Source organism: Anser anser, assembly GCF_964211835.1.
Source record: "Anser anser genome assembly, chromosome: 3".
Lineage (NCBI taxonomy): Eukaryota > Metazoa > Chordata > Aves > Anseriformes > Anatidae > Anser > Anser anser.
Genome location: NC_139722.1, coordinates 7,750,361 through 7,772,965, shown reverse-complemented (window position 1 = coordinate 7,772,965; position 22,605 = coordinate 7,750,361). Strand labels below are relative to the sequence as shown.

Sequence of the window (22,605 nt, the reverse complement as noted above, 5' to 3'; positions counted from 1 at the left end):
TACATGTCCCTGGGTAGTCCTCTGTAAAGCAAACCATGCCCATTCCTTGCCCTTTCTTGAAGTAGGGTTGTGTTTTTTTTCCCAAATCTTCTGTTTGGCTGTTTGCTGGTATAGTCAGTAGCTGAGCTGGTCACTAGTCAACTCGTCTAGTTTCATACCCCTTGTGGTTTCTGCCTAAAAACAATATCAGAAACTTCCAAGGTTATACCACCTGATCATGCGTTACTGCTGGCAATTGGTCTGCCTGCAAGGTCACAGCTAAGCACGTGGACAAGCCATCGTTGCCCATCGGACACTGTAGTTGGGTTGCTGTTGGCCACCGCCACCAGCCGTGTCTCTAACTAGCCGTGTCCTCCCACTCCGAGGCACTGCCTGCCTCTGAGCTTGCTGACCTGTCACAGCTTAGGTGGATTAGATCACTTGTGCTGAGTCCCCCGCTTTAACAGGTGAATATCACCTCGGACATCTGTTCCTGGAGAGTTCCTGAGGCCTGGCGCCTTGGGTTTCAGGTCACTGGGTTTGCAGGAGGGGCCCTGCAGATCTGAGAACTAATTCCTTAAGTCACTGCTGCACCTTATAAGAATTGCCGCTAGATTCAATCCCTGCTGCATCCCCTGGTCTCTGTTCACCTTCTGTATTTCAAGTAAAACACTTGAAGTGGACAATGTTTTAAAGCCAAACTCTGCTGTTTTTGTTTCTGTGGTTGCTTACCAAATATCATTTGTTCATCTCCTTTTCTACTTGCCTTTCTGGGTTTTAGACAGAAAAAAATAAAACAATCACCTCCTTGAGAGGAGGAATTTCCTGGAGGGAAAACGTAGGTCCTTTAAGACCTGGTATTTGTTGGCGAGGTCTCTGAAGATGAGGAAGGGAAGGCACTGTAGTTCAAAGTCTCATGCAGTAGGGCACAGCCAGTAGCTGTATAGTGTTCAATCACATACTTTGTATGAATTTCATATTGTAGTTTAAAAAAAACAACCACAAAACAGCCTTGGAGTGTTACAATAGAGGCTTTCCCTTCAGAAAACAGCTAGGCCGAGTGATGGAAAGGTCAGCTGGATTCATACAATTGACAGGTGAGTAAGTGAGCTTTCTGTTTTCATGCAATTTCTTTCTGAGACCATAAGTTTCTCAAGCTGCTCTGAATGCGTTTTTTTTTTACCTTAGCTCTCTGCAAGACCATTGTTCAGATACTAGTGAGAGTGCTGAGTAGTACGGTTACAAAAATGAGTGTATGTTATAGGCTTAAGGTATGAAATTAGATAGCTTTCACATCATTAAGCACCAAATCTGCTGCATAAAACACATGCTAACTCACTGTGAGGCTTCATTCAAAAGACAAAGAAGCAGCACACGCCTCAGTCCCTGAGACGGAGGAGGAGAACTTACTCTGCTTTGCAACTGAGAATTTGCAGTCTCTGAAAACAGAAATTGGCAAAACCAAGAACTGAACAAACAGCAGAGGGAGGGCGAATGGTCCCAGAACCGCAGCACTCTGCAGAAAAGGTGGGTGTCCAGTGTAATTTCAGAGGTGTTTATAGAGCAGCATCTCTAACCCTAACTGGAGAGCAGCAGTGCTGTTGGATGGCGGGGAAACATGAGTGTCTTCTCTAAAAGTGCAGAATCAGAAGTAAGGTTAATTTCTTGATCCATTTCTTGTCCCAAGTGTTGCTAGAGAAGACTATGAATTTCAGCTACTCCCTTTAGCTTTCTGTCCTCAGTATTGCTGTGCTCTGCTGTGGATGGTGACGAAGGACTGCAACCGTTCCAGGGGAGGTTCAGGTTGGAAGTGAGGAGACATTTCTTCTCAGAAAGAGCAGTCAGGCATTGGGACGGGTTGCCCAGGGAGGTGGTGGAGTCACCGTCCCTGGGGGTGTTCAAGGAGGGGTTGGACGTGGTGCTTAGGGACATGGTTTAGTGGGTGACATTGGTGGTAGGGGGATGGTTGGACCAGGTGATCTTGGAGGGCTTTACCAACCTTAATGATTCTGTGATTACTCAGGCCCTGTGGAACTGACAGCCACTTGTTCAGCTTCACCTGATGCAGGTACACCTCGGAGCCCCAGCATCCATCCTGTGCCTGTTTGCCTTTGCTGGTGCCTGGGGAATCATTTACATTCACCAAGGGATGAACAGGATTTCCTTGATAGCTTAGCAGTCTCCATCATCTCTCTTTCACCTAGAGGATATTTTACCCACCTGTGGTCAACTCAGGCGACCAGCTTGGCATCATGGTGATGGAACCAGGTTTACAATGGCTGACAAGTGTCCATCTTTTTGTTTGATCTGTCCAAATTAGCTGCAATCCAAGAGGAAGTATGTCCCTTACATTTCCAAAGTGAACTCACCCTTTGGCCTTCAAAGTCACGAAGAAGAATCTGCACATCGTGACCTCTGTCGTCTTCAGCGATTCCACCTCTGCTGGCCATGTCATCGGTGTGTGATGAACACAAAATGGCAGCCACCTCCAGGCTCCTGGAGGTCTGATAGACCTGCTCTGAAAGGTGAGCAGAGGATGTAAGGATGTAAGCACAACTAATTCCCACAAGGAACACAAAGGGAACCGTAGATCAATCTTTCCTTTCCTCTGCCTTTCAGACCCCCCTGCCTTCTCTCTGGTTACCAGCACCCAGGGTTATGCTCGTTGTCTACAGAGTGGCCCTGAATGAAGGCAACTGTATGATAAATCCAGCACCAAGAAGTTGTAGGGCAGTGAATCCAGAAAGTAATTGAAATTGGACACAATTTTGGAGTAGTCAGTGACACCTGGTGAGCACTGGCGTGCCTGTGGTCCACAGACAGATGGTTGCTTGTGGTACCCAGAGAGCCAGGTGTCTCTGGAGGAGTAATGAAGATTCTTGCGTTGTGCACAGAGCACTCCTGGAAGCTGATGCTTCCCACCACCAGCTGGGGCTGGAGTTCCGCTATGCAAAAAAACAGGAGCTGCTACGGGCAAAGTAAGCGCAGCACCTTCCAGTGGTAGCAGAAATGGGATGGAGAAAAAAAGACAATGACACAATGCAACCTTTCTGTAGAGGTGGAAGGGCCCTCTGGGTCCATGTGGTCCAGCCCCTGCTCCAGCAGGGACACGCAGGGTGCCCAGGCCCACGTCCAGGTGGCTTTTGAAGATCCCCAAGGAGGAGACCCCACAGCCTCTCAGGGCAGCCTGTGCCAGGGCTCCAGCACCTGCCCGGCACAGAAGTGCTGCCTGGTGGTCAGAGGGAGCCTCCTGTGCTCCAGGTTGTGCCAGTTGCCTCCTGTCCTGGCACTGGGCACCACAGAAAAGAGCCTGGATCTGTGTTCCTTGCACCTCCCTGCAGGTATTGATAAATACAGAAAACATGTATCTATATTTAAATCCCTCCTGATTAACAAGATCCTCCTGGTGCCATGTTAGTATCTGTAGGTCAAAAGAACAGGCGGGGCAGTGGGGACACTGCGTGCACTCCTGAGTCACTGGTGTGTCGGTGCACAGGTTCCTGACCAAACTCTTCCGCCACTGATGTGAAAAGAAGCCAAAAGCTGCTTTTGCATGTTAGCAGAATGTGTGGAAAACAAGAATAAGTCAGCTTATGATCAAAACCTAAAGGTATGTAATACAGAGTAGGAACATGGACATCTCAGGGAAACTGAAGGGGGGATCAGTTTCCTTAGTTCTGAGACAAAACGTAATTTTTTTTAATCTTGTTTGAATATTCATCCAGGCTAACCTAGAAAGATGCTTCTGAGGTTTCTTGCTGCTGTGAGAAGCCCTAACATCTCCACCTGTCTGCCTATAATTACTGTGTGAGTTCCCGCCAGCTTTGTAACTGCTGCACAAACATCCAGCAAAGCTATAACTGAACACTTTCAGCAATTCTGGGTGAAGTTTTGTGAATCTGTCAAGGTGGTATCCCAGCTCCGAGTGCAATTCAGCTCGGTCTGGAGGATTTTCTCAAAGCACCTTGGAGTTCTCCACCTCTTTCGTTAAGACCAAAGGCAAATGCTAGCGAATGTTTTAGCGGATGGTGTATCTTTCATATGATGTTTTGTGAGCAGCTGATTTTTGACGGTGGCTAAATTTCCAAATAAGCAATAAGAGATTATATTAGTCCTGAGGCAGCAGTTCCAGTTCCATAATCTTGTCACTCGATTCCTTCTCACAGGCAAGTGCCACCGTGAAAGCCTGATAAACTGCTTAATGTTACCGTGCTTTAATTTTATGGGTAGCGATCTTGGATTACTGTATTTTTCTGGTGCTGCAATCCACGCCACATCAACTTGTGCTGTTTTCTAAATTTCACCCTTGCATTCTCTTTCTCTCTCACTACAAAGGCAATAGAACAATATTTTTTTTTTCTGTCATCCTTTAAATTGGAGGCTCTCAGGGTGGTGGGTTATTGGAATTCCCTTCTGCCTGTGCAGTACATGCTCTGTCTGAAAAATTAAAATAGATGTACTGAAGGCAATGTTGTTAAGGTTATCGTTTTAAAGGTAATGGGGAAAAATTTCAATATGCAGACCAAGAAATACTTACCAGAATACAAATGTTAGCTAGCAAAAGCTTACAGCTATCCATATGCAGCTGACGTCCTTTTGCCTACAAAGATGTTCTGGGTCTGGCTGGGATGGAGTTTTCTTTCTGGCAGCCCCTGTGCTGCTGTGATTTTGGATCCGTGACAAGCACAGTGCTTGTGAAGCACAGAGGGTTTCGAGGATTTCTCTCGTTCCTCCTCTGTCTGCCCAGCGAGGAGGCTGGGGGCGTGCACGGGGTGGGGAGGGGACACAGCAAGGACAGCAGGCAACAGGTGCCAAGGGACATTCCTGACTGTAAGATGTCACGCTCAGCAATAAAAGCTGGGGGGAAAAAGGAGGAAGGCAGGGGGAATGTTTGGGGTTATGGTGTGCGTTTTCCCAAGTACTACGTGATGAAGCTTTCCCTGAAGCTGCTGGAGATCCGCCTGCTGATGGGAAGCAGTAAATGAACTCCTTGTTCTGCTTTGCTTGCACACAGACGTGTTTTGGTTTGGGGTTGTAACCTTTTAAACTGTTTTTATCTCAACTTGTAAGTTTCTCCACAGATCTGCCCTTCTGATTTTCTCCTTAGCTGCCAGCTTGGGTCAGCCAAGGGGTTTGGACCCAATGATCTCTTGAGGTCCCTTCCAACCCCTACAATTCTGTGATTCAGCCAACCACCACCACTTCCACACGTGAGAGCTGCTTCCCCAAATTCAGAGAAGCAAGCAGAGACATTAGCAGCGGGCACAGGAGGAGCAAAGTCTCACTTCTACACCATACCCACATTCGACGCAACCCTACTTTGACCCAATTCCACACACCTGAACTACTGCTCACAGCCTTAGCTAACAGCAGCGCAAAACCAGATGCACTCCAACAGACACAGCACCTACAAGCTTCTAAGTAAGAACAGTATGGTATTTCAGGATTTGGCAGAAATGAGGAAGAATGCAGTGTTTTCAAGGATGTCTTTATTATGCAACTTTTCTATCATCTAAAACCACCAAGATACCAAAGACCGAGGTGCTAACTTCAGCTCTGGAGCTTGTTAGCCCTTGTACTTTCAAGCACTGATACAAATACCTGGTATATGCAAGAGGCGTATTTAGAAAATGTCTCAGTATATAAAAAAAAAAAGCTAATGTTTCCAAGGACCAAATAAATAATTTACAACGATATCAACAAAAGTGACAGAAATCCAACCGAGGTTTGAGACAGACCATTACTTAGAATTTGCAGTCCATACAGTGTCTCCTACCGTACGACAGCATTACAAACCCACCATCCAACGTTACATTTTACTGCTGGCTTGTTCCGAAGGACCGCTGCTGTCTAATGCCTTGGAGGAACAGTCTCTGAGGACTTCCAAAGAACTCGTGATATCCAGGCTTTCAGAAGAAGCGGGTCTGCAGCCTTCTGTAGAACTGATGATGTCCAGCGTTTTGGAAGAACGGGCACTGTAGCCTTTTGCGCTGGCATCCCTTACGACTACCTCCTGCATGGACGTAAACATCAACGGCACAAAGCCCTCGCTGTCCGCTGTGAGAACAATCCAGGACGAACCTGCAAAGGCAGACACACACTTGTTTGCAAACTCCTCTGTAGGTAGGCACGTTGAAGGTATAAAACACATTTCTTCTAAAATTAAATGCTCCTGTAAGTTTACAGCAGTTTTTCTGGCAAAAAAAAAGGCACGGGGAGATACAAAACTAAAGGATAGTTAACAACCGTGCAAAAGTGAGCCCCCTGACCAGTTTTCTCACTAGCAGACGTGACCATAATAAATGCACACTTTAAATAAGGAAGAGGATTGAATTATGAGCAGAACTCATAAGCACCCAGACTTATTTTTAATTAGGTATTCATAGACTACTTTACAGTGCTTAAGCTGTGCAGATACTGTACGAAGCAGATTGAACTAAATGACAAATTAATATAATTTAAAAAATTTAGAAACAGCTTCTGTTATGTCATTTTGATATAATTAATTCCAATAAACATGAGGAAGAAATATTGTACTGGATTGTACAAGCCTTGTGTCTCTGGTCCATTGGCTATTTGACTTCACATCGTCATTAGCATGATTTTTGCAATTTGAAATACTTTGCTGACTCAGAAGCACCAACTTTTACCAAATGATACAAAGCAGAATATTTTCCTACCTGTATCTGTTAAGCCGATGAAGTAATAACATAAAGCTTGGGGTGGGGGGGTGTGAGGGAGTTCAGGGCAACATTTCCAGCTGTTTATGCAGTTACATTATGTAACTTCATGTCACAAGTAAGAAGATTGTAGCTTAAAAGCACACGACCCTTTAATCTTTTGGCTTAATATCTCATTTGGAACAAACCTGAAAATCAATACAATTCAGGAATTTGGAACTACCATTCCTGTTGTGCCCATTTACCTAGTAATACTTGTAAAAATAATCAAGAAACCTACTATAACGCTGTTTCCTTTTGAGGTTTGATAAGGCCAGTTGTCTGCATGATTACTTATTCACGGATAACCAATTCTGCGAAGTTTACATTTAAAGCTATCAACGAGAAGTCTAAATAACACGGGTAATGGGGACGCCCTCCTCAGTACTATCCAGAAAGTGAAGTTCTTCAAGGGCTGTAGCTCAAAATAAAATTCCAGTGTGACAGCAGACACAGTGGGTGAGCAGCTGGAACACAGTACTGAGAATATACGTAGGAATACGAGATCATATCCCCAAGGCACGTCTCCTGCCCTTGCCAGAAGTGAGACTCTTAGAACTGACACGCACACAGGCACACAGGATGTGCATGGGAAGAATGGATGGCAGCAGAGGAGCACACAGCAAGAAGGAAGGCAGTTTCCTTCACGGCAAGAACTGGAGTGAACCACACTGCTAAAATTTAGAGCACTACTTTTGTGTTTATAAAGAACTATCAGATTTATTAAAGGACACCTGATAACGGAACTACAAATTAAAATACAGAAAACTGTATACTAAAACCACCAACTCTAACCTTGTTACTCAGATTTCTCCATTTAGAACAGCTGAAAATGCATATAAAATACTAAGTGATGGTAATTTTCCTGTATAACTAGCTGCTTGAAAAGGGGGGGTACAAAAGGACCAGTACATTAAAGTTTACTCATTTTTTATAACATAAAGATTCTTCTTAGTCAAGGCCTAGACTGGAAAGAATCTTTACATTATAACTAAGAGCTTTTATTAATAACCTTTCAATATTTGTTTCTCTTTTTTTTTTTTTCCAGATCAGATGCGCACTGCTACTGCTCACTGAGAATGCTGTGTGTGTTTGAAGTGTTTATTTGATTGGATAATTACAACGTACCGTGCTGCATTTCTACAAGAGAGAGGTTGAATATCTGCTGGACTATACTCAGACGAAGTTTACCCTCACAAAGAATAACGGATCGCCTTTCATCTGAATCATTCCTGGAAAGCTGCTTCTGTAAATTCAAGAAAGAATCATTAGATACAGTGATGTACATTTAAGCAGAGATATCAAAGTGACATTCATCAAAACAAAATCACAGCTATGCCTTCAATTACATCGCTTACAGAAAGTCAAATGCTACTTTCACTCAGACCAATTTGCAAGATTCACACTTCCAAGGCTCAGCTCTCAAAAAGAGATGATCTGTGAATCACAGCAGCAAATAACTGTGTGCTAAATCAGTGTGTCAGCACAGGAGAGGAACACTGCCACTGAGGAAAACAACAGGCTACATCTGACCCTCATCCTACCACCTGCGAGGGACACTTCTCTGGGGGGTTTGTAAAGCAGCAAGTTTTCCATCTTTCCCCCTCCGTGATCCACTCCTCACCGAAGAGGTGAGAAATCCTGTCCATAAACTTCTGGGATGAGAAATGGACAAACACATCAGAAGTGCCTGCCTGCCTCACCTCTGATCATCACGGCTCCAAGCCATAAAACTCACCAAGTGTCTGCAAAGGCTATCCCCCATGGGGCAAACAAAGCATTTCTGAAGTCTGCAGAAGGTCGGTTGTTACCAAATGTACAAACTCTGTCTTTGCGTAGGATAAAATTCACCCAGCCACGTCGCTTCCCAGAGAAGCCTTGGTCCCACCTCTGGGGCACGACAAAAACAAGGTGAATTCTGACTCCTCTTCCATGCTCTTCCATGCAGACAAACCCATCCACCCACAAAAGAGATGTACGTTAAGAGTGGAGCCTGGAAATGCACGCGTGCTCCTCCATCCCTGCACTGATAAATGTGCCACTGCTCTCTCTCAGACACTGCTTATTTAGGGTACTTTGGGGTTCCTCAACGGTTTGTAAAATACACCTAATAAATTGGGCAGTAGAGAAATGATCAGGGCTCAGCACATAAGGCGAGGATCCCTGTTTGCTTGCTAAAAATTTCTGAATCAAATATACACTGATTAAAGTTAAAACACACCATTCTCTGCCAGGCCTTCCAACTTCAATCATAGAAATCGAATTATTTTCTTATCCCAAGTCATCACCAATCAAAATCTGGAGCATTTAATTCATGAAAAATTCTCATGCAAGTGTAACTCCTCTAGCTCTTGCAGCGTCAAGACAAGCTAAAACGTAACTCAATTTCAAACTATATTTTAAAAGAGATCTGAATACAAAATCATAATCAAAATTTGTGTGACCTCGAGTATAAAAAGGTCTCTAAATAAGCATCTCGGGAAAATGAGACAGCAGCCTTGCTGAGGAAAACTTTCATTTCGATATCTAAGGCCACTGTTTGGAGTAATGCCCCACATATAATTAGGATTTAAGAGAGCTAGGAAAAAAAAACCCACAGAGTTATTATAATTATTAAATGTTTAGAATGGAAAACAGCAAATGGAGTGAGGAAATATGATCTAGGACCTACGAGTATGGTGCTACAGAAGTTGAGAATAATTATTTTTAGCAATAAAGACACAAAATTAGTGGTTATTGAAAGGAAATGGCAGCTTAAATTACTACGAATATCAACTAAGAATTATTAAAACCACCTCTGGAAGAGAACTAACAGATTTGGGCCACAATTTGATAATCACATAACTTACACCTTCTAGCATGAGATTTAGAAATACCTCCTTTCAGCCAAGAAAAGTGTCTTTCAACGGAAATTTGATTTTAAAGCCACTTTAAGCTATGCTAATTGAATTATCTTTCTGTCGTTAATGGTCTCTCTCCTTCTCAGATGGTGCTCTCAATACTAATTAGCAAGACTTCTGCTCTAGAGACAAAGCAATTTTTTTTGTTTCGGTCCCCATTATTATAGTTCTTCTTGGAAAAGGGCAGGAGACTCACAGCAATTCCCACAGACAGTTATTTTGCACTGCCTGAATTCCTGCACAAAAAGCTTCAGAAATCGCCGAGGAAAACATCCTAGACCCTGATACAAGATTCTAATTCTGGAACAGAACTGTCACGCACGGGTTCTTTGGATTCTCACCAGCTTCTGCAGAGCAGGACAAGGTACGGCTGCTTGGGTCGGAGCCAATGAGCTCAGCCCAAACGTGAGGTGGGGACAGGCAGTGGTGAACGTTCCCCAAAATTAAACACTTTTAAATAAAAGAACTTTAAAATGGAGATGCAGTTGCAGGAAGAGTGGGGAAGAAGGACATCAAAAAGAAACCGGACCTATCTAAAAGGGAAAGCCCTACGATAAGGCTCCTATCAGACTCATCAGTACCGAATTTGTGCGTACTAAACATGTGCAGAATGGTGCCCTCCCCGCGTACAATCTGACCACAGCTTTCAACCGGTACTTTACAAAGACCGTGACATCCGTAAACAGGTTTGGTCATGAAGGCTTCCAATATTAAAATTACCTGGTAGGTGATGTTAATAAAAGAGGGCTCCTGAGAGGATGGGTACACGGGAAGATTTCTCTTCCCTGATTTTAGCAGCTCAGTTAACTCACAGACATGATGCTGCAATTCGGTAAAGTTACCAGAGAGTTTTTCTACGTTTTTTGAAAAGTAACTTGCTTCCTTTTCACTTAACAAGTTATTCTTGTAAGAATTTGGTATTTTGGAAGCTCCCTCTGTCTGCCTTTTAGGAGATGTTGGCTTGTTGGAAAACGACAGCGATGTGGCAGACAACACCACTGACCGATTTACTGGTTCAGCATCGAGAGCCTCAACAGCTGGAGGGAAACTCAAAGACACCTTTTTTTCTTTGAGGTCGCTCATGTTCAACAACGAGCTTTGCTCGTAAGCAGGACTCTTAATTTCTTCAATGAGCTTTCTCCTGCTGGTAGGGGACTGAGGGGCAGCACGGTCTGGTATCAAGAGCCCACGACTAAGAGGGTGAACATCTGCAGGGAGATCATGAGGTGTGTTTGAAAGATTAAAACAGGAATTCCCATTAACCGATGCAGATGAAGGACCCACTTCAAATATCAGTTCCTTAATCATCAACCGGATCATGTATTTGTCTGATCTTGAAGACGGAAGAAACGCGGGGTCAGTGAATTTCTGTCTTCCAACCAGTATCAGTAACAGTTTATTGGTCAAGAAGCACAAACCCTTCGGTTTTTCATTTTTTTCTAGCTGAATTTGCTGAATGTTGGGTAAATTGGACGAAGTCAGCAAATAGACTAAAATAACGTTACAGGTATTGGAGGCGACCGATACGGTTTGAGTTTTGGGGTCAAAAGCCATTATGTCAGGAACCAGAATGCCTGGGATGCTAACTTTCTTGGTAGAGGTCACCTTTCTCTCAAAAGTCACCAGAATGAGATGTGAAGAGTCCTGCCCGCTTCCCGTTAGGTAGTCCTTGGGCCTCAGGTGAAGCAGGGGACTGGAATCGGCACCCTGCTTGCTGGAAAGCAGGTGAGTTAGATCCACGGGAGATGGAAGAGCAGACACAGGCTTCTCAGAGTCCAGCGACTTTTTGCCCCCGTCCATGGAAAACTCTTCCTCGCCACCCAAGCTGGACTGCGAGGCAAAGGATTCGGTCTCGACGCTCGCTGGAACTTCAAAGGCAACACCTGCGTTTAAGCCGCAGATCTTGTCCAGAGGGAGCTCGGTAGCAACAGCAACCTGGAAATTCAGAGTGGCTTCTACAGCGCAGATGTAGCCTCCCACATCGAAGATGGGGCAGAAGGAACAAGCGTGGAGCGTTTTCTGAGCCTCATCCCAAATATACGAATGAAGGGCACTGCCCACCCCGACGACTAAGCGATTGCCTTCCTTAGTCCAACAAGCGCAGTGGATGAGCCCGCTGCCCTTGATGTCGGCTTTCACTCTACAGCTGTTGAGATGAACGGAGTGCAGGACCGAGGCATCGCGCGTAGTGAGCACGGCCAGGATCTCCTTCTTCGGATGCCACACGCAGCCTTGGGGGAGCACTGGGAACGGCTCGCTGATGTCGCATATCTGAGAAACCAGGAGCTTATTCCTCTCTGCGGCATTCAGACAGAGCTGCCACACGGTGATGTGCTTTTTATGCTGAACAGCGAGCAGGGCTGGGGCATCAGCGGGGCTCGGGCCCCAGTAGAGTCCGTGAACGTGTTCGAACTGACCAACAACGCTCGAGTCACCAAATTTTGGCTCTCCGTTGTGGAGGTGTAAAGAAGTTAGGATGACCTGTTTCCCGTCTGTCCAGGCGATACCGTGCACGGGGTGAATCGCCTGGTGTAAGGCATTAAGGCCCGTTCTCAGAAGCTTCGCCTTTCCTAGCTCCATGATTTTTTGATGTGAGGCATCTAAACAAATCAGAATGAAAGAAAAAATTATTGTGGAGGACAGAGGAAAACACCTGTAGGATTATTCAGCTTATGGCCCTGCCAACACTGGACTCCTCCTTTCAGTAAAGTCAACACACACATAAAGCTTGTCCACAACCCGACTTTTGTTGTTGTTCGTAATGTTTCCCCAGTGAAATGCAATTTTAAAAGAGGTTCTGCTGTTTATTCAGGCTTAGTCTGCTGCATTTTCATCACAAAACCAGTCCTTTCATTCTAATCGACAGGTTGCTGCTTCTCAGGGTATTTTTGAATGACTTAGTATTAAGAATTTTCAAAACGTCACCTCTCACCCTCAGCTTCGTGGCCCATTTGTGATCAGATAAAGTAATCTCTTACAAGTATGACAGAGCATTAATGTATTATCTATAAATCTGATCCTGTATTAAGTGGGTTAGAATGAGGCATTTGCCTGGTTATTCCAGAAAGCTCTCTAAAAGAGCAAATGCAATTTTGAAACAAGTTAGAATCAAAGCGGATTCTTCTGAGGAAATTTATTGAGAAAGTATTTAAAAGAACTTAGAACACAGGTAGGGGACAGAACCATCTACCTGAGGCATGTGCGAGTGAGTACTGTGAGAGGATATCAGTGACCTCACAGCTTCAACATCCCCTAGTGCAGTTAGGGCAGTCTTCCCCTTCCCTCCCAACCCTTTTCCTAAATGTTTTGGGGCCTTTTTGTCAGAGTCCCCAAAGCATCTTGTTACTGTTTGCGGAGTACAAGGGATGAAAGCAGCAAGCAACAGGCAGCTGACTATGTCTGTAGACTGGCACTTATATTTACCTGAATATTCATACAAAATGTACGCATTTTTACCTATCTACAGTAATTCTGGGGGCAGTTTTATTGTTTGGTTATTGCTGCAGAATTATGTCCTTTCATAGTGTCCAGCAAAATAGAAATTACTGTTTTATAGGTAGGAACTAAAAACGCAGAAAACCTTTGTTCCAGTACTCTTGAAAAATGGGTTACATCATTTGCCTGATGCCTCAGCAGAAGGCTTCTCAGTTCCCTACACTGTGTAACAGCTTCAAGAGGGAGAATGGGAAACTGACAGCAATCGTCATTCTCTGCAGTCTGTAACCAAGTCTCTGGGACACCCACAAGGCACCAAAACTTCAAAGGGGTTCACAATTTTACCCACATTTCTAGTTTTTGAGCTGCGAGCAATCCCTATTCTGTGCACACAAGCTAACTGAAAGGAATCGATGGTCTCCTCGTTTAAGATTCTCTACAGGATTTCGCTCAGCTGCAAAGTCATGGCACAGAATGAGTTGCAGCTTTAGTAGGAAAGACGAAAAACAAGAAAGTGTTTGAGAAAGTCAACAGTCAAATTGGAAGGGTTATCACAACATGAAGGAGCTGGCTCTACTTCAGATTTTAATTAACGATTTGTTGCTGATCCCATCTTGGAAGAAAAGGATTGGAAGAGCAGACTTAAGAGACTAAAATTAGACAGTTATGATGATCAGGATGACTCCTTATCAAGTTAATAACGAGCGCAAAAAATAGTAAAGGGGGGCGGGAAGGAAGTGTGTGTGTGGGGGGGAGAAGCATGAATATCTCTCCAGGAAATCAAGAATGGTTTAGGTTGGAAGGGACCTTAAAGATCACCTAATTCCAACCCCCCTGCCATGGGCAGGGACACCTCCCACCAGCCCAGGCTGCCCAAATCCCATCCAGCCTGGCCCTGGGCACTGCCAGGGATGGGGCACTCACGGCTTCTCTGAGCGTAACTGCCTGCATAGGTGCATAGCAAAAACGGGTCTGGCTTACAGTGGATCACAAACTGAGTAATTCGCTAATTTCAGTACGAAAGTTGCAAAATAAGACCGTATAATTTGGGAATGTTTTTAGGAGAGATGCTATGCACCAGGGAGATAATTACCTTACTACTACTGAAGCTCTCTGCCTAGTTCTGAGTTTCACAGTCCAATGATGGTGGAAATGTTTCACAGAGTTCACGGACCACAGAACCACAAGAATTGAGTTAATTTAGTTTGGAGAATGTGAGTGTAAACTTGCAAACACAAACCGGGTGGTAGAAGAGACAGCCCTGATCCATTGTTCTCCAGGTCCACTGTGCAAGATAATAAGCAGCTTAGTTTCAACAAAGGAGATTTAGGTCAGCTATTAAGGAAAAATTGTAACTAAAAATGACAGCTCAGCATTCAAGCAGGTTACCTTGCAGAGGGGAAGAAGGTGCTCCATGAATTTGATACTCTTTTGCTATTGCACTAACACGATTTGATCGTAAAAGTCTGTCAGGGACAACTTTAAGCATGTTGCCTTGTGGTAAAAGCACACTTGAGGTACTTCCCAGTCACCTTCTCCATCACCTGCCTGGCTCTTCTAAGCTCCAAAACAACTGATCTCAATCTCCTTTTAAGCAACGGCCACTTGTGGAAAAATTAAAGCGGGATTTGATTGTTTTTAAGGAATCTGAGCGCCACATCCCTGCTGGGCAAGCTTCACACACAGAAGGGCGATGCCAACTTGCCTCATAAGACAGGCTGGGATCCTACAGCTCCGGGGCCACCTGGGCGGTTCCTTCTGGCGGAGAAGCCGCTCCACATCGCCCGAGGACACCTGGAAAAGGAAAACCGGGCCCGGCGGCCGTGGCACCCGCACCGCCCGGCACCCCGGGGTGCTGAGGCGTGCCGCAGCCCCCTGACATGGCGGAGGCCGGGCTGGGCTGCTCGGCGCGGCACAGCTCCCGCTCCCTGCCCCTCTGAGGAGCCGAGGAGCCTGCGGGGAGCCCCGCGGGGCCAAACGGGGCAGCGCCGGGGAGAAGGGGGCGAAGGGAGCGCCCAAACCCGCCCGCCCGCGCCGCTTCCCCAAAACCAGCCGCCCGCCCCGCCGCTCGCTGCGCGGGCCCGCCCGCACCGATATCCCCCGCCTCCCTCAGCGGCCCGCCCGCCGCGCTCCTCCCCGCCGCGGCCGGCGACCGACCTCACCCTCCCGGCGGCTCGGCACGGCCCCGACGGCAGCGAGCGGCGGCCGCCTTCTGGTCCCGGCCTCCGTTCCGCCTCTCCGCCCCGGCCCGGCCCGCCCGGGCCCTGTGACGCGGCGGGCGGTGCCTACAGGGGCTGGGCGCTAGGACTACAACTCCCAGGAGGCAGCGGGGCTCGGCCGTGACGTCACGCGGCTCTCCGCCAATCCCGAGGGTGGCGGGAATGGCTTCTTCCCGCCGCCCCGCTGTCGCCCGTCCCTGAGGGGACCGCGGGCGAGGGGTCGGGGTTTGCGCCCTGCCCCGTGTCTGGGGACTTCTTTTTTTCTCCATAAAGGTGGAAAATCAGTTAATTAGATGCATACCCGCTTTGTTCTGTGTTATCCTCGGGAGGTCACGTTTAAAACCAGGGAATAAAGCACATAAATGTGATACAGAAGTGCTCCAAAACAACTTTGGTCTGGATTTACTGCATTGGGCATAACACACTGTGAAGTCCCCGAGGCCTTTTTAAAGTTAATTGTGTGCTCTTGCAAGGTGTATGCCGTAGCACTTGTCAGTGCTTAGTATTGCAGAGCAGTCCGATCACTGCACAGGTTTTGAAACCCATGACAGGATGTTGAAGTACTGGAAAAGGTGCATTAAAGAGCTGTCAAATTGGTTCAGGGTGTGAACAAAATACTCAAAATGAACGTGAGGTCAAACGTACAAAAAAGCTCAAATGTAAAAAAAAAAAAAAAAAAAAAGAAAGAAAGAAAAAGACTAGTGCATGAGGAGGCTCAGGGGAGGCCTTATGGCTCTCTGCAACTACCTGAAAGGAAGGTGTGGGGAGCTGGGGGTCGGCCTCTTCTCACAGGTACCTAGTGATAGGACTAGAGGGAATGGCCTCAAGTTGTGTCAGGGGAGATTTAGGTTGGAAATGAGGAGACATTTCTTCTCAGAAAGAGCAGTCAGGCATTGGGACGGGTTGCCCAGGGAGGTGGTGGAGTCACCGTCCCTGGGGGTGTTCAAGGGAAGGTTGGACCTAGTGCGTTGGACCAGATGATCTTGGAGGTCTTTTCCAACCCTAATGATTCTATGATTCTACTTGTCTATCTATATATGTATATTATTATTTTTCTTTTTTTGAGTTAGTGCAGAAAGGTTTAACAAAAGAGCCCATGGATCAACTCAAGCAGGACACAGCTGTCAGTGTGATTGACCTCTGGAGCAAACTACTAACAGAAAGCATCAGTTTTCCACTTTCATCTTTAAGTCAAAATGTGGCGACTTTCTGGGACATATTTTTTAGCTAAATGCAAATTCCTCCGTAGTCACAGACAAATTTTGGAGTTCAATGTATGAATATGAAATTCAATGGTCTAGTTTGCACTAAAGGTGAGGGCATCTTTGGATCTATGACAGACTATTGGTTACAAGGTAAAATTCCAGGTATTGTCTGTCAAAACAAACAAACAAACAAACAAACAAACAGAAAACACTAATTTGACTGTTTTCTACCTGACAGGGTACCTGTAAGATGCTGGATTATAGGATAGAGGGCTCAAGAAGACTGCAGTGCATAAGAACTCTTCTCTTATCTGATTATAGTGGGAAAGGGTCATGGAAGAGAAATTCATGCCACTCATATAGAAATTTCACTTCCAGCTTCCTTCAGAAAATTGTCCAGCAAAGGAGAAGTGGCCATGAGACTTCTGGATAGCGAGTGGTAGAAAATAGGATTTGTTTGAACTGCTGTATTTTTTAAAAGAAAGGGTCTTTCTGCCAGCTTCAGGCCCTTGACGCTGTGAGGTGCTATAAACAAAACAACCAACCAACCAAAACCAACAACAAAATAAAACCAGGTTTGAGATGATTAATAGATTTATAAAGTTACATTTTAGTTCAGAAAGCAGAGGACACAAATGACAGCTTTTCTGTGTTGCTTGACAAATACTTATTCTCAGATATGTGAGAATTAATCAGAAAGTGAACAAACACGATTTTCACATCTCTTCTCTGTGTTCCCTCTTCTTTGACAGAGAGCACATTAACAGCAGTCAGAGTACAGAATGCTCACCACTGGAGCGAGAACAATCCAAAACTAACCTGGAACTGAAAAGGAAATCTGAAAAATGATTTCGTTCCTGCAAAAACCTACTCTTATATTCACTATGCACTTATGTTCCCTGTGCACTCTCGAGGTTAGGTTCTTGGTATGTTACGCTTCTCAGAGGTGAGCAGAGCTAAGCCCTGCTTGAGAGATGGCAATGACAGTTATTTTATTTGCTCTTGTTCTTTTAGCCCCAGGAAGCACACGTGCAGTTACAAGCGCTAAAAGTTTCTACTCCCTCTTGTGGGTTGGTAAGGGTTGCAAGGGGGGTCGTTTTCCAGTTCAGCTCCCTTCTTTCTGTAGGACTGTATGTGCCGAGACACTCAGCGCTGTATTACATCAGCTACTGGCACTGTGAAGTGCCTGGGGTTGCTTGGTCCTGTGCATTGCCAGGATAAGACAGACCTGTGTTTTCAATCATTTCCCTATCGACACCAAATAAAGAAGGGTGACAAAAAGGTGCACCTCCTATAGCATTAGTGATACTGTGGTTTTGATCGATTGATGGTGATGAAGTTGGAAAGTGCTGTCAGGCCACCCATGAATAAGAAGACTTTTGGGGGCAGGTTTCAGCAGCGAGTGTGGCCATTTAGTATTTCCATCAGTGCCTGGCACCAGAGAGCTGGCAGCTGCTCTGTTCCCTGGTGGTTAAGGCAGAGCTGGGCCACCAGAGGGCTATACCAGACAGCAACAGCCTGCTGAAGGAACCGAATTCCTGACTGTAATGGTATTCTTGAGAGAGTAATGATTTGGCACTTTTTTGTCTAACTTGTTTTATCAGGTGGAGAGACCGCATTTAAAAATGCATCAGGAGATAATTTCACGTTAAACATTTACTTTTTCTTTCTGTGCCTAGAATTATATGATCAAGTATTTTCAGAGACTTTCATTTTAATAATGTAAATTTGCTTATAAATATACGAATTAAACATTAACTAGGGTCTACAGATGAACCAAAGGTATCAGAAAAACTTGTATACATTTGTAAATCTGTAAAATATGATCACTTGTGTAGTATCTTGATCGAAATAGATTTGTCTCTGCCTACCAGAGTGCCAGGGTGGTATGTAGGTAATTATTGTAATATCTAGATGTTTATTTCCCTGCCCAACAGTGTATGTCTGATTTTCATAGCCACAGGCTGGTTAGTTTGTGTTGCAGAGCAGCATGAAAATTCCTTCCTTCCTTCCTTCCTTCCTTCCTTCCTTCCTTCCTTCCTTCCTTCCTTCCTTCCTTCCTCTTTCTTTCTTTCTTTCTTTCTTTCTTTCTTTCTTTCATTTTTTCTTTCTTTCTTTCTTTCCTTCTTTCTTTCTTTCTTTCTTTCTTTCTTTCTTTCTTTCTTTCTTTCTTTCTTTCTTTCTTTCTTTCTTTCTTTCTTTCTTTCTCTTTCTTTCTCTTTCTTTCTTTCTTTCTTTCTTTCTTTCTTTCTTTCTTTCTTTTCTTTCTCTTCCTTCCTTCCTTCCTTCCTTCCTTCCTTCCTTCCTTCCTTCCTTCCTTCCTTCCTTCCTTCTTTCCTTCCTTCCTTCCTTCCTTCCTTCCTTCCTTCCTTCCTTCCTTCCTTCCTTCCTTTTTCTTTCTTTCTTTCATTTTTTCTTTCTTTCTTTCTTTCTTTCTTTCTTTCTTTCTTTCTTTCTTTCTTTCTTTCTTTCTTTCTTTCTTCTTTCTTTCTTTCTTTCTCTTTCTTTCTTTCTTTCTTTCTCTTTCTTTCTTTCTTTCTTTCTTTCTTTCTTTCTCTTCCTTCCTTCCTTCCTTCCTTCCTTCCTTCCTTCCTTCCTTCCTTCCTTCCTTCCTTCCTTCCTTCCTTCCTTCCTTCCTTCCTTCCTTTTTCTTTCTTTCTTTCTTTCTTTCTTTCTTTCTTTCTTTCTTTCTTTCTTTCTTTCTTTCTTTCTTTCTTTCTTTCTTTCTTTCTCTTCCTTCCTTCCTTCCTTCCTTCCTTCCTTCCTTCCTTCCTTCCTTCCTTCCTTCCTTCCTTCCTTCCTTCCTTCCTTCCTTCCTTCCTTCCTTCCTTCCTTCCTTCCTTCCTTCTTTTCAAGCTATTTATTTTTATATATATGGCACCTCTGTTACTGCAGGGATACGAAAACCCTTAGGAGACATATATAAGGTAAAAGCAGGGCAATGAAATTACACAGGGAAAAGTGTTTAAGAAGATGAAATGATAGCAATAATTTCCAATGGTCATGCTTATTCGAAGCACACATTTTGTCTTTTAAAAATACACACTTGCATTAAGTCAGGCTTCTCCTTAAACACCGAACAAATTTCATAAATTTCACAAGTTTTCACAAGTTTCACAAATCTGCAGTCCCTGCCGTGAGAAGAGCGTGGTGTTCTCGTGATTTAATTTGCCGTATCATTTTGGCATCTGCTTTTCAAGTTAGTTTGAGACAATATTAGTAAAAATATAGGACGGTCAGAAATAAGAGTTATGCACACCTGGTAGAGAGTGGCAGAAGACGAAATAGGTGTGATGGGGAGACATGCTGTAATGTCATTTAGATGCTCTGTAGATTTTGTCTTTGCATTTATTGAATATTTTCGTATTCAAAGAACATAATAAAGGGAAAGAATAATTTGAAGATACTTGCTGTTAACTTCATAAGCATAATATTAAAAAAAATTCTGTTTAATCCGGGACACTAGTGAACAAGCAAGAAGATGTCATCATAGCATTTCTTAATGGGAAGGCTTAGTGAGGCACTGTCATGTAATTCAGTCCCCTAAAACGGGATGTGGTGAAGCCTAGGATCAGTAGTTAAATGTGCATGGGTTTTATCTGCTTTTTGCCATTACGGTAAAAGTGTTTTGGGTTTTCTTCGTACTTTGGGGAGATGATTAGTAACAAAGATAATAAAAGATGAGCAGTTTTGTGGAAAATGACCTAAGCCTGAATCAATACCGTACTGTTACAGGAAAGCAGACAGCACTGCAAGGTCTGCGAACAGGATCATGGAGTGCAAGACACAGGAGTAACTCGTCTGTTCCGCCTGGCTGAGTCAAGCCAGGAGGGCTCACGGTATTTCCATAATGCAGGCAACATCGAATGTCTCTGCTCTATAGGGGAAGGACTTGCAGGGAGTTCCTTGTGGCTCCGGCCTTTGAGGTATGGCAAAGATCAGTGACAATTTTGGGGATTAAGAAAGCGACAAAGGGAGTGGGAATTACCAGTAGCTACCATGCCACGTCTGCTGAAGCAGCTGCTACTGTTGTGGACCATAAATAACATGCAAAAGCAAAACAATGTGTATCAAAAAAGGCCTTTTGATGAAAAAATTGGACGGCCTTTTGATGAGAGCCTTTCATTTTCAAAACTGATTTGGTTGAAACAGCTATTTTTAAATAAGGATTTTTAATATGACAAAGTTCCTTTAGAATAATCTTTCCAAGGATATTTTCCAGTGTACTTCATCAGAACAAATAATATTTTCCTCTAAATTACACAATTTTGGACCTGTGGTTAGTCCAGAACCACACTAATAAACAAATCGTACCCTTACAGGTATTTAACAACATCATGTAGAAGGGATTTGTTCGTTTTAATCTTTCTAGTGGGCACCTGGATCTTCCTTTCACTTGCATTACCAGACCTAGAGGGACGTTTTCTCCTTCTTTGCCAGTCTTGGGGTGAGAACCCTCTCCTGTGGCAGTAACCAATTCAGTCCTAGGCTCTTCTACCTTCCACTGTTGTGTTTCTATTCTGCTTTTAAGTAACTAATCTGCGAAAGCACTGCTTTCATCTTGCTTCTTCGTAGCTGAATCCTGCTTTCCAGGCACACTCCCATCAGGCAGTTCTCTTAGTGCTATTAACAGGTACAAGTGTTTTGAAGTAACCGTATCAAGGACGATCAGCGGGGCTGCATTTCGTGTTGATAACTGTCACTGATTTCTAAATAAAATGTTAGGAAAGGTAGAGGTGGAAACAGACATGACAGCTGTATGCAGGCTTCAGGAGTGTAGGAATATTTACAGAGTGTGAAATCGTGAATTGTTTGCATTCAACTGAAAGAAATCTTGACAGTAACAGAGCTAGTATTTTGATTACACTTCTTTTGCCTTATTTTTTGGTGAAATAGTTTTCTGAGGAAAGAATAACAAGGAAAACAATTTGCATCACATTTAGAAATCAAATTGTAACCAGTTCATTTTTATCTGGGTTAATTGTTGGTTGTGCTATCTCTGTTAGTAAAATGTCAAGGAACGCAATCAACCTTTTTGTAAAATGCACTGAGGTGCTCAAAATAAATTTGTTGGTGATTACAGAGACTTGGGGTTCACTGCGGGGTAAAAGGTATGATAGCAGTGGGCACATTGCTAATTCATTTGTGTGGTGTAAGTATTGTGATGTCTTCTCCACGGTGCTGGCACAGCCATGCAGCTCAGCTGTGAGCTGACCAGGGCAATGATCCATTTTAGAAGAGTTTTGGTAGGTTTTTTAGCCGTTTACAGCTTTGGCTCCCCACACTTCCACCCGGTTGCTGCAGGATGGGAGCAGGAGTGAACGGGGTGCCGTGGTGGGTGGAAAAGCCTTTCACCAGCATCGCTTCGGAAAGCTTGCCCGTAGTATCCCACAACTAAATTTCAGCTAGGATACTCGAACTTTTCTTATGTGGCAGAATATTTTTTTCACTGCCATAATTATTTCATTTTAATGTATTTTGTACTAATTTTTAAAAATAATGTTGACAGACTGTCCCATTATCTACCAGTACTGCCTTTTATATTTATGAAATGTATTAAATATGTTTGATGTGAAGGAAATGGCTGTTGCCTCTAAAGTCAGCTAAGTTTGCATTTGTCTGGAGTTTGGCTTCATTACTTTTCTGGAGTTTTGGTTCTTTTTTATTCCTTTGTAGTATCACGCTGTGCTCTGTAGATGTCCTGCTTTCCTGGCTGCGTGCTCCCTTCTCTGTTAGGATATCGCGGTGCCCGCTGCTGATGAATCCTTGCCAAAGGACAGAGGTTGTCGACTCCTGATGGTTTTAAGCGGCAGGTCTGTGCAGCGCTGAGAATGTACCTCCTGTGCAGGACGTCTTTCTGTGCCAGTACTGGGCTTAGGCACAAACATCTGATCACACCTGCCTGGTGGCACGTACGGGGCAAATAATAGCGGGGGAAACAAAAGGTGAAGGTCAAGGACAGCGCTGGCTCCCTGCAAACAGGGGGCAAATCGCAGTGAGAGCTTTCGAAATCCAGATGAGAGGTACCCAAATGGCATTAGCAGGGAGATACTGGCAGTCCTCTGCTTGTCCCTTAGATAATAGCACCAGCAGGGACGTACTGAAGCTCAGGCAAGTGAATTTGCATTTAACACAGAGATTGTAAAAT

The 22,605-nt window shown here is 44.3% G+C and overlaps 1 protein-coding gene across 4 annotated transcripts; it reads right to left on the bottom strand.

The window, feature by feature from the left end:
• Positions 1-5,451: 5,451 nt before the first annotated feature.
• On the bottom strand, positions 5,452-15,348 carry LOC310897141 (WD repeat and coiled-coil-containing protein). Of its 4 annotated transcripts, none has more exons than XM_083830411.1 (5): positions 15,191-15,348; positions 14,739-14,827; positions 10,319-12,198; positions 7,827-7,944; positions 5,452-6,060 (listed from the first exon to the last, which is right to left on the bottom strand). In XM_083830411.1, exons 3-5 carry the CDS (start codon positions 12,176-12,178, stop codon positions 5,789-5,791), a joined length of 2,250 nt encoding a protein of 749 aa, XP_083686537.1. In that variant the 5' UTR covers positions 12,179-12,198; positions 14,739-14,827; positions 15,191-15,348; the 3' UTR covers positions 5,452-5,788. The 4 variants fall into 4 exon arrangements, with proteins under 4 accessions (XP_083686537.1, XP_083686538.1, XP_083686540.1 ...); XM_083830412.1 differs by having other exon boundaries at positions 15,196-15,342; XM_083830414.1 differs by lacking the exons at positions 14,739-14,827; positions 15,191-15,348 and adding exons at positions 14,127-14,318; positions 14,423-14,711.
• Between the last annotated feature and the right edge of the window lie 7,257 nt (positions 15,349-22,605).

Excerpts from the sequence above, each read along its gene's own strand:
- LOC310897141 (XM_083830411.1), bottom strand. The coding sequence starts at position 12,178 with ATGGAGCTAGGAAAGGCGAAGCTTCTGAGAACGGGCCTTAATGCCTTA. Across the intron at positions 7,945-10,318 it reads TTATTAACATCACCTACCAG|AAGCAGCTTTCCAGGAATGA; the intron begins GTAATTTTAATA and ends TTGAATTTACAG. Across the intron at positions 6,061-7,826 it reads TCTTGTAGAAATGCAGCACG|GTTCGTCCTGGATTGTTCTC; the intron begins GTACGTTGTAAT and ends CTGCCTTTGCAG.